Genomic DNA, 15765 nt, shown 5'->3' with positions numbered 1-15765 from the left:
TTATTTGTTAAATCGTCGACAAGAAATAAATGTTTATTCACAACAGTATAACGTTACGTTATCGACACGAATATACTCACCAGTTTTATACAGTTAGCAAACGTCAAGTAAGCCAGCTCGCTTGTAGCTTCGCGTTAATGCATTATAATCAGTTTGTTTGGTCCGCTTGTGGGCCAATTTCGCCCATAAGTTAGTCTTAGGAGGCGCTTCCTTTTAAACTATACATGCATTTGGTGTTTTTTGGCCACATATTCACACACCATAACTGATAAATCATGCCAGAGCTCCAACTACAAACCTGAATATGTAACAGCAGACTCTATGTATACGGAGCTGACTTAAAACGGTACGAGTCCAATAGGTAATGCTGCCTGTAAACTGAAACAAGGGAGAAATATTTCACCACGACTATTCTTGCTCTGTCTTTTCTGTGGGGGTCTGTCCTGGCAGTTTAAAGTACACTACCGCCACCGTCCGGTCACAGTACGCAATTTAACACAAAAAAGAATTAAAACTTTTTGTTCATCTTCCACATAATTAAGTGGCTTAGTTACACAATATAAGCATTTTTTTCATTTCTTTTTGCACAAATTTGATGCTTTGATCCATTCTTGCAAATGTCTATGCAAAACAGTCTTCTGTTTACTACATTTTTAAATTGCCCGTAACATGGCAATCAGAATGAGTAGGTAATATTTTTCCTTTTTCTAACCTGTGTAGTGGCTTTTATGTTTTCTGTATCGCAGCAGCGTGGTCTGTCAACAAACTGGAGTAGGGAAGGTATAACAATATGAATCCTGTCCAATCTCTTACAGTTAACCTTCCACACATATTAATGTGTAACTGCGCACTCCTGAAATTGTAGACATTTTCAATCACTGCCATTAATACTCCAGAAAATCCTACACACAATGACGCTGATTTGTTCTTTTCACTGACAAAGAGATAAACTGAGGATTTTAGGGTTTCTTAATTGTTTAAACATTGAGGTTTGGTCATATATTTGTCGTTATACTGGTCACCAATATTACCTTGTATTTGTGCATTGTACTTCGGTTGTTTGTTTGTTTTTCACACATTTTCAGTCCAGTTTTTCTATTTGATCATTAGGGGGGCGGGGGCGACGGACGGACCCGGTGCAGGAACCAAAATATGCTAAGAATTGCGCTGGTAGACACTTAAAAGAAGTGGAGGATCTATTGGTTTTGTGAGGAAAGAAAAGATGAGAGGTAAGTGTGTTAGCCTAACTATTAGCCTAAAAATCCGTCATCAGGACTGACTTATGATAAAACACGCCTACCATGCTTTGGGTTCCTGCAACTGGTCCGTCGGATTATTGTCTCCCCAGAAACACTTCCCATGTGCTTTTGGAAATCTGTTTTTTTCCTATTTCCGTTGTGTTTTGTGTGCTTTTGCAGCGTTTTTTTTTATTGCTGGTGTTTTCTTAAGTTGCAGTCCGTTTGGCCTCTCAGGGTCATCCGTGGTAAATAGATAACACAGGATTTTTGCAAAATGATACCAAAGAGCTATTTGCTGAAAACGGCATATCTTGGCGTGGTCTACAGGGTGTCTTTAACAAATCTGAAGAAACTAGACAGGTGAAGGACAAAAAAATCTACCTACTGCAGATGAACAGGGGATCTTTGCAAATATTAACCTTTAAATTGATACAGTTCTAATGAACTTGTATTTCTATGTATGTTTACAAATGTTTCAATAAATGACTGAACCCATTTCCAATTTTGCAAGGAAAATGTAAAGAAATGAAGGTACTAAATGTACTATTCAAAATTTACATTTTTTTTTTCTTCTTTGGTAGGGCGTAAGAAATACAAAAACTCAGCCAATATATTGAATAATATTTTTTTCCTCCATCACACAATCATTCCTTTCAAATTTATCCAAGCCTCTTTACAGTATCAATGACTTATTAAAGTTTGAATATTGAATAACTTTGATGTCAGAAATAATTGCGGAAACACCCAGATATGTCGTGACCATCTGTACAATTTCCCTTTTTAAAAAATTGAGTTTCTAGTTAAGAGTAACTTACTTCTGCTATAAGAAAGCATGCTTATAGCAGAATTTACTGGAACGCAACAGAATTCAGTAGAAAAACTTCTGAGTGCTTCACGTCATTAAAGTTGCTCCCCACGTGTCCCTTGCGTCACCAAAAAAAAAAAAAAAAAAAAAAAAGGACGTAGCCAGAACACAGTGGTGGTGGTTGTTGTTGTTACACTATCATCCACAGGAGCAGGAGTGATTTTTTTGATGCATCATATCCCCTTTTTTGTTCTGTTGGCTGTCACACAGGTATTTAGATCCCACATAAATCTCGTGAGGCGGCTGAATATAAAGAGCAACACTGTCTGTGGCTCCTCAAATACGGCTAGCATTAGCTAGCGGGTCTCACTGTCACAGCAGAGCTAACCAGCTAGTTGCTTAGCAGTTATGGAGTGGCTGGGCAACGGAGACTCACTTCACCACAGCGAAGAGCCCGGCAGCGAGTCACTTTCAACGGCCGGAGGCTTTAGTGGTCTTTACCCTCACCAAAAGGTAAGGCCTTTAAGTTATCTCATTCAAGATGTGCTTAACGGTATTCTAACAAGCGAATACTGTTGGAGATAGCTGGAGTGTGCATGTTATAACATTTTCTTTTATTCTGAAGCACAGTTTCCACCCTACACAACAACGGAATATTTTACCAGTTAGTTTAGTGTTAAATGTCAGTGTTCACGCTGCTAACCCGCAGTTGCCCAATAACTATTCTACTTTAGCTCATGCTTATAGGGTAATCAGATTACTCGCTGCGTCATTATCTTGTCAGTACACCACTGAAATCAGGGTTGGGAAGAAATACCCCCTAGGTGGGATGGTTGATGGGATCAGAGGCCATAACGGGAAGTAACAACCCCCCCCGACTCAAACATGCGCACACTGACAGCTGTGTGTGATTACTAGCTAGCAGAGAAGGCATGCGAGCACTGGTGAAGTGGAAACAAGCGTTTATTTATTTTTAACCCTCATGCTCCACCTTAAGCTAAACGCAGCTTGACTGCAGTCGTGAAAGCTTAAAAGCTAATGAACTACATTTAGTGTGTGATGCAGAGTCATCCCTCAGTTTTTAGGTTATCACCTCATTTACCACTCAGAGTCATTTCATGGTAAATTGTAAATGGACTATCTCTACTTGAGCACTTATAGAGCTTTATACAACTTGCTTCATTCACCCACACAAACACTATTCTTGTACACCTAAGTGCACACACATTCATACTCTGATGAATCCATGGTAGAGCAATTTGGGGTTCGGTATCTTGCCATGCAGACTGGATTGAACCACCAACCCTCTGGTTAGTAGAAGAACTGATCTACTGCCACCCCAGAAAAGATGTGTTCAGAATAACTTTCTGAGGAATATGTTGCTAAATTTCAAACTTGGCATAAAGACTTTGGGCTTTGATTGAAGTGCAAAACCTCTTAAATTTTATTCATTTATTGTGTTGCTAACAAGTGCTAGCTGATTTTTTTTTTTTTAACAGTAGTCATTTGCTTTCCATTTACCTCAAACCAGCCAACATCATCAAACCTCTGTGATTGTCCCATGGCATCGCTATGCCAGAGTCAGCAGCGCTGTGTGAAGGCCTCGATCGTCTCAAGTTGGAGACTAGCTGAGGCGCAGGATCAGTTATGCTCTTTAGGAGTCCACAGCTCTGAGTCGCTGGAGCAAGAGCGTGCTCGGACTCAGGCCTGCCCCACAGAGCTCACGCACAATGAGGAGGAGTGGCGCCGCAAGGAGAGCTTGCTGGGAGTTCAGGAACCCAGCCGCAGTCCTGTATTTGGAGCTAGTTGGGATGTTTTTGATAAGGCAAGTTTGCCAAATAACATTGCAAAATGAACATATAGAGGGGCTGTGTTCTGTGCCAAGATTTTAAGACCGTGTTTCCTTTCTGTTTCAGAGTATCATCAATGTCCAGCATCAGGCTGCAGAAATGGACCAGGACAAGTGTAAGACATTTCTCCAGAAATACGAACAAGAGCTCAGGCATTTTGGTAAGTGAGCCAAAACGTCATCAATTAGCAAGTCGGTTTGTGGCTTTAACGTTGCTGCAGTTTAGTAGGATTGTTTCTCTGGCGTAAAGGGAAAGGATGTCCTCATTTAGTTTTCATGTGTAAACTCAAATAAGTTTTAAGCTGCCTGCATAGTGACATTCCAACAATTTCATTCCAGGACACACTTCTTTAAATAGATCTTATAAAGTTGGATATTAACTTTGTTGCTTGTCGTCAACGTGATAATAATATCTGAATTATGGACTACGGCCTTGTTTATGTGCTGCTGGGAAACAAGCTTGCTGGCATCACAGCAGTGGTTATCAACACTCACATAAAAAGGGGCATTTCATGCCTAATATGGTTCTTCCTCTGCACACAATGATCTCTATGAGTGGTGCCCATTTCAGTCAGAGATGTTACCAGATGATAATGATGAAATAGGGATAAAAATATATAAAGAACAACTCGAGTTAATTATTTTAATGCCAAGTTCAGTCTCAGTGCTCCTGTTTATTTGAAACATTACGGCTGCACATTAGAGCTCTGAAACTTTAAACTGGATACATTTAAATGTTAGTTGCTACTTTCTCACAGCGCAATAAAGAAGATGTGGAGATTGCTTTAGTTTATCAGCCGATCACAGTGAAATTAATTATTTATTTATTTTTAATGAATAACTGTTTGTGGTGTGTGTTCTGCATTAAAGTAGCTGCATTTCCAGCAGTGTAAAACAGACTTAGCAGGACAGTAGAACCAAGGATAAAAACATTTACACATTTTCTGCCTCAAATGAACAATGAACAATGAATAAGCTACAAGGGGGGGGGGGTGACTGTTTCAGTATCATGGTATTTTTTTCCTCAGTCTATATTGGACATTTAGAAGAACCTGTATTACATATCTTACCATCAACTTTGATCACACCTATAATTTCACTGAACACAGGCTGTATATTTTTGCTTTAGAAGCTTTAATGGATAGTTACATAAGAAATAAGAAACCAAGTTATTAACTGATCAGACAGGTGATGCAAAAATTATGAATTTGCACAGATTTGGATTCACAGGCAGTTTTGTTGTTGTGCTCAGTAGATACTGCATATGCTAACAACAGCAAAGCAGAAAAGAGATCAGTTGTTGACTGCTGTGTTAAAGAAATAACTGCATATATTACTGATATTTAAAAGTTGTAAGTTTCTGTAATCAATCTTCTATTTATTTATTTGCCTTTGTCAGGTATGCTGCGAAGGTGGGATGACAGTCAGCGATTCCTTGCAGCCACGCCTCAGCTTATCTGTGAGGAAACTGCAAACTACTTAATTCTGTGGTGCACGAGTCTACAGCAAGAAGGGGTAATATGCCGACAGAGTAGGCCTGGTGTTACTTTATTGCTTCATTATAGTCAACATCTCATCAAGTGACTAAAAACAGTTTATCCTATAAACAGCATAATGCAGTTTTTGTGTGGGTCATAACTCTGTGGGTCCTGTAATTCCCAAATGCTAAAAAACAGAGCCAGTGGAGGTGTCCTGAGTAGTTGATCTGTAAGATAAGTGTAAAGCGTAAGCTAGCTATCTATCGATCGATCTATCAATCGATCGTTATTTTGGCATGAGTTTTGAAGTAATGCATTGCCTCCAATGGACCATGCAAAGTGTAGAGCTCAGCACAAATGAAATGCTGTGGTAGAGCTGGGCGATAAGATTTTTTCATATCACGATATGTTTTTTTCATTTCAGGCGATAATGATATCTATCTGATATCAAATAACTATATTTGTAAGATTTAAATGTGCCGTTGCTCACAAGTAAAATGTGAAATAATCAGCAACTTGTTTTTATTTAAATATTTATTTCCCATAATAAGTTCAACAGGGTAGATGTACTTAAGGAACATGAGACTTTTTCAGATAAATAAAGGCAAATATTGCAAACTACACAAAAGGCAGCCGCTAAAGCGTTTAAGTTTCAAAATAGAACAAACGAAACAGACTACTAAATTGTCAATTCCACTTAGAAACAAAATATTAATTCTAAAAATAAATCTTAGTTTGTTTTACAGAAGAACAGACAAAATTGACTAACTTTTGTCAATATCAAATAAACTGAGAACTAAAAGGAAATTCTCAGTCTCTCCTTGTTGTATAGCTGAGCTTTTCAAACAGTTTTAACAGGTTACTTTAGTCTGACAAAAGCTGAATGACGAATTAGCGCTTCCAGTCAGAGACTGAGGCTATGTCCACACGTACACGGGTATTTTTGAAAACTGAGATTTTCCGTTTTCGTTTGAAAAAATAATCCCGTCCACACATAAAGGGAGAAATGAAGGAAAACGCTGCTATGAACATGCCAAAGCAGCAGGTGGCGCTAGATTCCTAACCGTGCAGAAATGTTGGCCAATCAGAAGTCTAGAAGCCTCGGTGGGAAAAAGTAAAAGCTGGGGCATAGAAGCAGAACAGAGTCGTATGTGTGGAGGGACAGTAACTGTGTGTATATGTAAGCATTTAAACACTGCAGAGTAGAATGAACAGTAACAGTATTGTAGAAATTCATTTCACCGAAACAATAACGTGGCGCACAGTGTGACGTCAAAAAATGCGCACACCTTTGACGCTGCGTTTTCTCCGTTTTTCTAGTCCAGACGTAAATACAAAAACGGAGTTTTCAAAAATCTTCGTTTTCAGTGACCAAAAACGCCGTTTACGTGTGGACGAAAGGTGCAAACGCATAGAAAAATCTGCGTTTTCAAAAATACCCGGGTACGTGTGGACGTAGCGCATGCACCAGTTTATTGTATTTCCAGACTTGCTTTCGGCACAATTTACAGTGCGCGCTACTCTGTTTTTTGTCAGACTTGAAATAGCCGAAATACCTTCACACTACGAAACTTCTATGGCTCTTCCGTTCGACAATCTCTCCGGCATTGGAACCATCATCTGTTTTCTCTTCGGTAACCTTCGGTCACGCTCGGTTGACTTTTCTAGTCGGCACACTCATTTCCTCCATTACCCCGGCGGTACGCTGGCTGGCTGCTTCCCAAACAAATACACATGTGCGGCTTGGCACTTGTGCTGTACGTAACAAGTCACGTGGCGTGACGCTGCGGCTGTGATTGGTTCGGCTCTGCGCTACGTAATTTGGATTGGCTGTTCTTTTTTTTCTTTTTATTTTTTAAGAGGACAAGAGCGGCGAGGTCTATCGCGATAGTTTAATTTTTCTATCGAGGAAAAAGTTATATCGCGATACATATCGTTATCGTTCTATCGCCCAGCTCTATGCTGTGGTATGACCTTAAGAGAGCTGTGCATAAACGAATGCTTGGAAACTGAAGCAGTGTTGTGTGGGGGACAGAATTCCTCCATAGTGAGAGACTGATAAAGATGTATAGAAAATGATTGCATCAGATTATTGGTGCTAAAGGTGATCCTGCAAGCTACTGAATGGGACATAGGATAGTCCTATAGAAGCTTTTTTTCACTATATTGCTCTATATAGAATAATCCAAGGAGGATAGATGTTAATTATTAAAAATCAGTATTTCTAACAATTCTTCAACCAGTGAATTAAAAGGTAACGTTAAAAAAAAAAAAAAAAAAAAAAAAAAGTACATTTGGGCCAGTTTCCAGGTAAAGAACTTACAAAGAGGGCATCTGGTGAGAAAACCAAAGACATCACATTAGCTTTTCCTTCTTGTGTTCTGCAGAAAGAAGCGTTGATGGAGCAGGTGGCACACCAAGTTGTAGTGATGCAGTTCATCCTGGAGATGGCTTCAAACTCTCAGCAGGACCCTCGAGGCTGTTTCAGACAGTTCTTTCATAAAGCCAAAGTAAGAGAAATTCATCTTATCATTGATGTGTATGAATGTTGTGCATCTTATTTCATAGTGTTGCATGCTAAAATAATTTGGCTTTGTTTTCTAGAGATAATAATAAAAAGCCATCATATACTAGCTTTCAGAGTGCAACAATGTCTCAGACATATTGTTGTTTTTCCAGGAAGGACAAGACGTCTACTTAGAGGTCTTCCATACAGAACTTGAGGCCTTCAAACAGAGAGTTAAAGATTACACAGACAAATGTAGAGGTCATTTGTCTAACACTGAACAGCAGAATATCGGCACAAACTGCATACTCGACCCCAAAGAATCAACAGTACCTTCAGTAAGTGCACTTGAGCTTGCACCAGCAAATCTTGTACCTCAATGCAGTTACCACTTACAGAAGTGAGATGGCACTGTTGAGCTTGTTTTGATATAAATAAGAAAGTAACTAGTTTTGGTTTTTCTTGGTGGTGATCATTCCCGAGGGATGTGTCTGTGGTTTCTTTTGTTTGTAAATGATGACAGCACTACAGTGTGGGCACAGCTGCAAAAAGGTAAACTTTACCTTATAACAAGGAGCTGGGCTCCATCGTGTTAATGTTACCTGTAAAATCAGAAGTGGCCAACACATTTGCTGACAGTTGCTATTTGACCTCTTCAGCACAGCAGAAACCCGAGAGGACATCCTCAGTCTTAGTTTTATCAAATCAGTCAGATCTCATGCATCCATCCTCACTGTAACAGTCATCTGGTTTTCTGTAAAACGGGAGAAACATGTAGTGAAGTAGTCCATGTTAAGCAGTTTTATATACTGTAGAGTGCAAAAACATCAAACTACTGTTAGATTATGCTAAGAAAATGCAAAATGGGTGCAGAGGTTTCTTGAAACATGTGCAAACATAAGTGGCAACTCGGTATATAAGGTGAAAACAAGCTTGAAGACGATGTTTGCCTGAACTCGCTCGGGAATAGTTCTCCAGGCTTCTTGGAGGACATTCAGAGCTCTTCTTTGGATGTCGGATTCCTTTTGTTCCATTCTCTGAAGATGATCCCACACTGCTTCAATAATGCTGAGGTCCAGGTTCTGTGTTTAGGTTCACTGATGTGCAGAAAAATGTAGCAGTTGCCAATCTTACCTGATAACACTGCATGATAGATCAAAATCTGACGATGCTTTTCTGTGTTAATATGTCATCAATTTTGACGAGATCTCCAACAGCACTGGCCAAAAAGCATGCCCAAACCATGACAGAGCCTCTGGTATACCTCAGCCTTTTCTACCTATTTGCCTTCCTTAAGAATTGCTGCTTGATCATTTGTGAATCAGCTGAAGGGCCACGTGCATCTGTCAGGGCTTTCTTAAGGATATGACTATATATATTTATATATATTTGGTTATTTTTTTTGTTTGTTTTTTAAACAGACACTTCTTTTTTTTGTCGTCCACTTTTCCAGTTTGCTCTTATTAAGAAGAACTTTGAAAAAAGGACGTTTTCAGATTCAATTTTAATTATGGAAAAAATGGGGAAAATCTCCTTAAAATATACTTTAATTTAATTAAATTATTTTTTTCTAGTTATATTCCCTTATTAAAAAATACCTATTTCATAAATTATTCCCTCTAAAAACTTATACATTAGCATGTTTGTTTACTAGATGCATACAATAGATTAACAAAGAATATTTGCACATTTGGAAATATAAATCTAAAATTAACGCAGTATATTTTAGCAGAGACATTTAAATTTAAAATAAATAAATAAATAAATATTTCGCTGGTGTTTCCAGAACTATTCTAAATCTTACTTCCATCTTTTGTAAAACCCTCTTGGGCAGTAAATACAGCTTTCTGTTTGAGCAAGTCACTACAAACTTTGCACACATGCGTTAGGCAGCTTATCCTATTCTCCCTCGCTCATCCTCACTGTTCAGTAGGAAACATCTATAAACTCACATCTACAGATCTCTGTATAGATTTTTGTATTATGTTTTTTATTTTTTGGGGGGGAGGGGGCATCAGGTGCACCACCCAGTGACAGTTCAACTAGCCTACAGCAAACACAATAATGGGGTGGCTTTGGGACAAGTTTCTGATTTTATTTAGCTGCATTTATCTCTGTCAGATCTGAGCATTCTGGTTGTCATTGCTGCTGAGAAGCAGGCCCTTAGCATCATGCTGCCACCACCCTGCTTCATGTGCTCAGTCATGCGTTTTGTCTGAGCATGGCTTCCTTCTTCTCACTCTACCATGAAGGCATAAGTGAAGGTGTGTTGGCAGGGAAGGTCATCCTCCCATCTCTGCTGGGGAGCTTCTGAATTCCTGTTAAGCTATGAGACACAGATTGTAGCTCTGAACTATTCCACACATCACCTGACAGAAGTGCATGTGAGAATAGAAATGTTTCACTGAGTTGATCAAACATTGGTCATCAGTATTTAACCTATGAGCTCCCAAGTCTATCTAATATCTGATCACACTGATGTGTGACCCCATCTCCCTGACCACTCCCATAGTTGGCTGGTTACTCAGTGTGTGGGGAAAAACCGTAATATTAGTAGGAGTCCTGGAGGCTTTAAACTCCCTTTTTTGACATTGTACTCCTGGGATGACTTTTTTTTTTTTTTTTTTTTTTAAAGATTCTGTCCTGATTAGATGCACATGTTACAAACATTTCTAAGAATGTGTTTCATGAATGTGTATTTGTGAGAAACACACCAGTTTTATCCATTTAAAATGAAAACGAAGAAACTTGTAGAGTAAAAGAGAAAAGGAAAAAGCAGTGTAGGGGTCTTTGTGAAGCACTGTAGATGAAGCTCTGTTATATAAGAAATGTGTTACAGTATGACCAAAAGATCAGTAAAGATGTGTCTCACATAAATTAAGTCTTTGATATTGTAAACCGATTACAGACATGTAAAAATATTTGGACTTGTGGAAACGATTTCAACATTCAGAGTAATCCAAGTGTAGAAATTGCTAAATGGGATATAGCACAGGGTAAATGTGTGGGGTGCAGTACAACAGGCCTTTTTGTAAGACTGAGAGAATGTGCTGTCGCCCCTCTGTTGGCCTCTCAGCTGGACTGGCTGCCAAAACTCAACTCTAAAGAGGGGAAAAAAGCTTTAGGAGGATGCAGCCTGTTGAAACTGAAACTGGTTGTGCTTTTGGATTGTTACAGTTTTTTCTTCTAACATCTTGCTTAACTTAAATTTTGAAATCTGACCATATAATGAATATTACTTACAACACATGTTTGTTTAATGCTAATTTGTTTTAATTGAACAAAACATGTTGATAAAAATAAAGAACAAATCATTAAAAAAGATAACTATTTAAAATCTCAAACTGCAGTTAAAGAGCCTTTAACTAAGCCACAGTAGACTTATCTCTCAGCTATGTTTGAGTCTAATTTTAATTTTGATTTGCACGCGACCGTGTTCATCTGTGATTGTTTTCTGATTTCTGTTGACCTCTTTGTGTCTTTGCATTTCATCACCAGGTGGCAGAGTTTCCTATGAAGCGCTGTGTAGAAGCTGGACTTTGGACAAGCACAGGGAGGTGGACAAAGGACGACACTACAGAAACGGAAGACATGCGCATGATGGAGACGTCTTAGAGGATTCAGCCCCGCCCCCTGCTTTTTTAATATCACCATCATAACCTCTCCGTTTAGGAACAATCCGAGTTGTTTATACAGCAGACCAGGCTAAAAAAAACACCATCATAGTGCAGGAATAAACAGACATTCAGTCTTTTATGCCACAGTTTTCAGTAGAAAGCCTGCAGAAAGTAAGTTTGTGCCAATGGCAAACGTTTCTCTGTGTGGCTGTTAGCATGTCGGCGTGGTTGGCCTCTGGCAAGCGGGTCTGTTGCAGTGTCTTTTGCCAGCTTAAATGCATGTTGTGCCATAACTGTTGTTTTTACAGTTGGAGGTATTGCATTCTTCAAGCTAGGTGTATATCTTTCTCAGAAGAGAGAAATATCCTCACTAAAAAGCAGAACAGAATTCATCCAGACAACACAATGAATACTTAACCAGTAAAGTCTCTGGATAAAAATCACTTTGGTAGCAAATCCACTGCTTAAAGTATGACAGAGGTCAGGGGTCACAAAGAGCATTCTTTAAAAAAATCATGTCAAGTCTGAGGAGAGTAACTGATGAAAGTTGGTGTCCTTGCACCCTCTGAAGGACAAGAAGATTCAGTTGGAGCCAAACAGTATTGCAAATCTTGTAACTGCAATGCTGCTGCTCTGGTAAACAGTAACTACTGGAAACAAACAAAAAAAGGTGGGGGGTGCTTTGCGGGTGTGACCTGAATTGTTTGATTTTAATCATGAAGAGGAAAACAAACCTACCTGTGATTAGGAACAAAGCATGTTTGAAATGGAGGGAGAGTTTCTGAGTTATCAATAGAGTGTCATAGGGCTTCAGTTTGTGAGATATGCAGCTTTATTTTACATTTTTAACACTTTCAATGCATAACATACAACCAGAGCTACTGACTTTACGCTAGTGTGCAAAGAGCAGTTAGAGTGAATATGAATAATTTCTAAATCTGTAGTGTGGTGTAACGTTTTGGTATACCAGCACTCAACATATTCAAAGTCTACGCCAAGTTAAAGCTCTGAAAGTTCCTATTTTTTTTAGTCAGTTTCTTCTTGTAGGACCCTTTCAGATTGATCTTCATATAAAGAGACTGCACATGAATTTCAGATCTGTAAGGCTGATTATGGGAGAGGATGAACAATGCAGTATGTGTGGGTGGCAGGGTAGTTGTCTGACTCAGTCCAAATCAGCAGTCAGAATGGATGATTCAGGATGATAGCTTAAGGTGTAATTGTTTTCATTTCTATCATACAGTTGCTCTTTTGTTGCCTGATTGCTTCTTTTTGAGCCAGAAAGGCCATCATGAGTGGTCTGTCTCGTTGCTTTAAATAGGCCAAGAGGATGTGTTAAGCTCATTTCCAGCTCTGTTTGAACTGTTAAACTGGGCCTTGATGCAGCCCGTTAATTTCGTCCCCTTTGTGAAGCAGGAGGTTTCGGCTCTGCTCCTTACAAAGGCCCTTATTGGCTGCTCCTAATTTGAATAGTAGATGGGTGGGGCCTCTGTGTTCACAACTAGAGCCTTATACCTAAACCTTGTTAAGGAAAAAAATGCTTTTATTGATATCAAACAGAGACAAGAGTGGGGGAAAACTTGCTAATGTGAGTATTCAGAGTAGTTGAGCCTCTTTTGGGTATGGTTAATATGCTCATCCAACTTTCTAACATCACGTACAACAGAAAATCATGAAAAACATCATGGGTTCAGGTGATCTGACAACACTCCGATTACACATGCACTATAGCTGTGGACATCATTGTGGCCTTAAATCTTTTGCTTTGAACACTGTGTGGTGCGACAGGTTCGGAGGACTAAAGCACATTATAGCTTCGGAACAGTATATGTGATGGGAGAAAGAGGATGGTTTAATTGTTCTGTTTTCCTAGAAGTATTCCTTAGTGTTGTCTGGAGAAGCTTAAACACAGCACAGTTTGTAAAAATAAAAAAAGGAAGCCTTTCGTCCGTTAAGAGACATCCATGCTAGTCAGGTGTTATGTGGATAAATTAACTGCAGATAAGTGATTAAAAATCTGTCAAATACAACATAATGCCTACGCTGAGCCGTAATACAAGCTCACCAGATGTTAAATTACAACTGACTATATACTCTGTATTCACAAAAAAGTATTTGTTGTGCACTTAACAGCTTTGGGACTTCCTGTGACAAAAATAAGAGTCTCAGGACGACAGGTGGTGATTAATTTAAGTTGAATATTGAGTAAAATAGCATGCTTTATAGTATGTGAGTCAGTATAATAATTCTGTGATAATAAAGCACTCAGCTTTTGATGCAAATAATATAATATTACAATGCTGTCTTTTTTAGAAAGGCATAATCAGCCCGGTTTTGGTGTTGAGTGTAATTGTCAATTAACCACAACCGGTTATTGTCCGGATCGTGACATGAGACGTAAAGAGGACACTACATTACTCGGTAACTAATCGTCAGCTGAGTTTCGCTCCTTTGTCTTGCTCTCATGTAATCAGAGACTGAATTTCAACCCAAACACTTCAAATCCTACCAAAATCTTTCTACATTTGTTTTGTGCATTTTATTTGTGTCTGCTTCGGTGATGCACCAGAGAATAACTATGCTTTCTTCACCAGCCTGGCATCTGTACTTGTTTCCTGAAACCAAGTTGCAACCAACTGTTTCCTTTCATAAGTGCTTTGCACAGACTTTTGTCTGTGGTGAGTTGGTTGAAGTTCTTCGCTCTGGGATGATCGACACCAGAGCTGAAGGAATGATGCCTGTATTGAGGATGTGCAAAAAAGGGCTGAGCTCTCAAAAAAAGAGACTTTTCACTGTATGTGTGTTTGCAGAAAGGAGCTCTCTGCATCTGAATGTGTCCTGCACTTTAAGTTTCTTTTGTAAAACGGACGAATACAAAGGGGTGGGGTGTTGAAAGCTTTTTCTTTGTAATTTCGTCTCATCCTGCATTCTAAATGTATATCACCTTTCTGTTCTTGGTCAGCAAGAAACGGATTAGAAATTATGAATGCGTTTTTATGAATTGCGTGACATTTTGTTTTTGCTTTTGTATTCGTTTTTTTGTTTAAGTTTCAACTTTCTTTCACAATGCTTTTCATTATTTAACAAAGCAAAAACATTGTAGACATTTGCTCAGTAAGACATTTGCTGCAGTGTGTGGATGTAGAAATATCAAGTGTATTAAATACAGTTCAGACTTAGAGCTGCTTCATGATGCATTGATGATTCTGCTTCACAGCTATTGTTGTCATTTATTAATGATCGCTCCCACCCTAAAAAGTAGTCTTTTTTTAGTATATTAAGTAACATACACACACTCAGTGCTGTTAATAGATATATATGTTCTCAGCAGTGAGGTTAGATGTGGACATAAGTAGTCTTTGTGGAGCAAAATAAAATATTTAACTATGAAAAATAATTGGCTAAGGCTTGCTGAACTCAGCCTGTGGCCACTGGTGTGTTGACTTCCCAGGTTACAGTGAACTGTGAGTTTAGTCACTAGCTGCCATCACATTTACACTGACTTGTCCTACAGAGGAAAAAAAAAAAAAACTTCAAATATATAAACACAGTACTTAATGTCTTTTGGGACCTACAGTCGAAAACAGTGGTTAAGTCCTTACAGGGAAGCTCCACTAAGTTTGCACATCATAGTTTGTTGTCAGGTCTTGAGGAGTACTAATACATATGTAAAATCAAATTTTATAAGAGTGAGCTTTGTGAAGTCCAGTAGATATTTAGACAGTCAGTTGTGGTTGAAGACAAGGCTATACAAATACAGGCCATTTACCACTTACAAGGACGAAGGAAAGAAAGAGGAGGTTGGAGTGGAAAGACGTGTGCTTGCCAGACGTCTGTGCCTTGCTCGTCTTGCTGCAGGCGAGAAGCTCATCATAATACTGACTGCTGTTAGCATAGCACAGCCAAATTTATTGCCAACCCGACAGACAAGTTGCACAGTGGGTACTGTCGATGCCGGGGTTTGACTTTCCACATTCATTGTTCTTTTTAGTTATTTAGGAGCAAAATCATTGAGAACAAGAACTGGTAGGAGGCTTGGCTTGACCTAATTTAAAGGTCTCCTACTGTGCAACATAATGAAGGCCTCTTTTTTTTTTTTGTATACGCAGTCTACAATGTACAGAGAGGACAGGAAAACTGTAGGACCCCATGTACAAGCCGTGATAGCAGACATAAAACTAGTTGACAATTCTGCAAATAAAAGCCTTTGGACAAAGTTGGTCTTCAGAATTTGTCAGAAACATTTTTTTTAAAGAGTTGGAGGGAAGGGGC

General features: G+C 38.9%; 2 protein-coding genes and 1 long non-coding RNA gene across 5 annotated transcripts in view; 1 reads left to right on the top strand and 2 right to left on the bottom strand.

Annotated features, from left to right (window-relative positions):
• Positions 1 to 406, bottom strand: part of exd3 (exonuclease 3'-5' domain containing 3) — a 45578-nt gene extending 45172 nt beyond the window's left edge. The window contains exon 1 of one of the 2 annotated variants that reach the window (XM_040000464.1): positions 81 to 406. The gene's annotated coding sequence lies outside the window, so the exon portion shown is untranslated. The remainder of the gene's footprint in view (positions 1 to 80) is intronic. The other variant, XM_040000465.1, reaches the window with a different exon arrangement.
• Positions 1 to 15765, bottom strand: part of LOC120714343 — an 873031-nt gene that overhangs the window by 734632 nt on the left and 122634 nt on the right. The gene's annotated exons all lie outside the window — the stretch shown is intronic.
• cdc37l1 (cell division cycle 37-like 1) lies at positions 2185 to 14494 on the top strand. 2 transcript variants are annotated; one of them, XM_040000489.1, is made up of 7 exons: positions 2185 to 2556; positions 3575 to 3868; positions 3960 to 4053; positions 5292 to 5407; positions 7758 to 7880; positions 8050 to 8214; positions 11375 to 14494. In XM_040000489.1, exons 1-7 carry the CDS (start codon positions 2452 to 2454, stop codon positions 11489 to 11491), a joined length of 1014 nt encoding a protein of 337 aa, XP_039856423.1. In that variant the 5' UTR covers positions 2185 to 2451; the 3' UTR covers positions 11492 to 14494. The 2 variants fall into 2 exon arrangements, with proteins under 2 accessions (XP_039856423.1, XP_039856424.1); XM_040000490.1 differs by having other exon boundaries at positions 2449 to 2556; positions 3543 to 3868.

This window comes from Simochromis diagramma, unplaced genomic scaffold (assembly GCF_900408965.1).
Source record: "Simochromis diagramma unplaced genomic scaffold, fSimDia1.1 OVJJ01000596.1, whole genome shotgun sequence".
Lineage (NCBI taxonomy): Eukaryota > Metazoa > Chordata > Actinopteri > Cichliformes > Cichlidae > Simochromis > Simochromis diagramma.
This window is presented reverse-complemented; position numbering and strand designations above follow the sequence as displayed.

Coding starts and splice junctions, on each gene's coding strand:
- cdc37l1 (XM_040000489.1), top strand. CDS start 2,452: ATGGAGTGGCTGGGCAACGGAGACTCACTTCACCACAGCGAAGAGCCC. Junction 4,054..5,291: donor ACAAGAGCTCAGGCATTTTG/GTAAGTGAGCCA, acceptor TGCCTTTGTCAG/GTATGCTGCGAAGGTGGGAT. Junction 7,881..8,049: donor AGTTCTTTCATAAAGCCAAA/GTAAGAGAAATT, acceptor TTGTTTTTCCAG/GAAGGACAAGACGTCTACTT.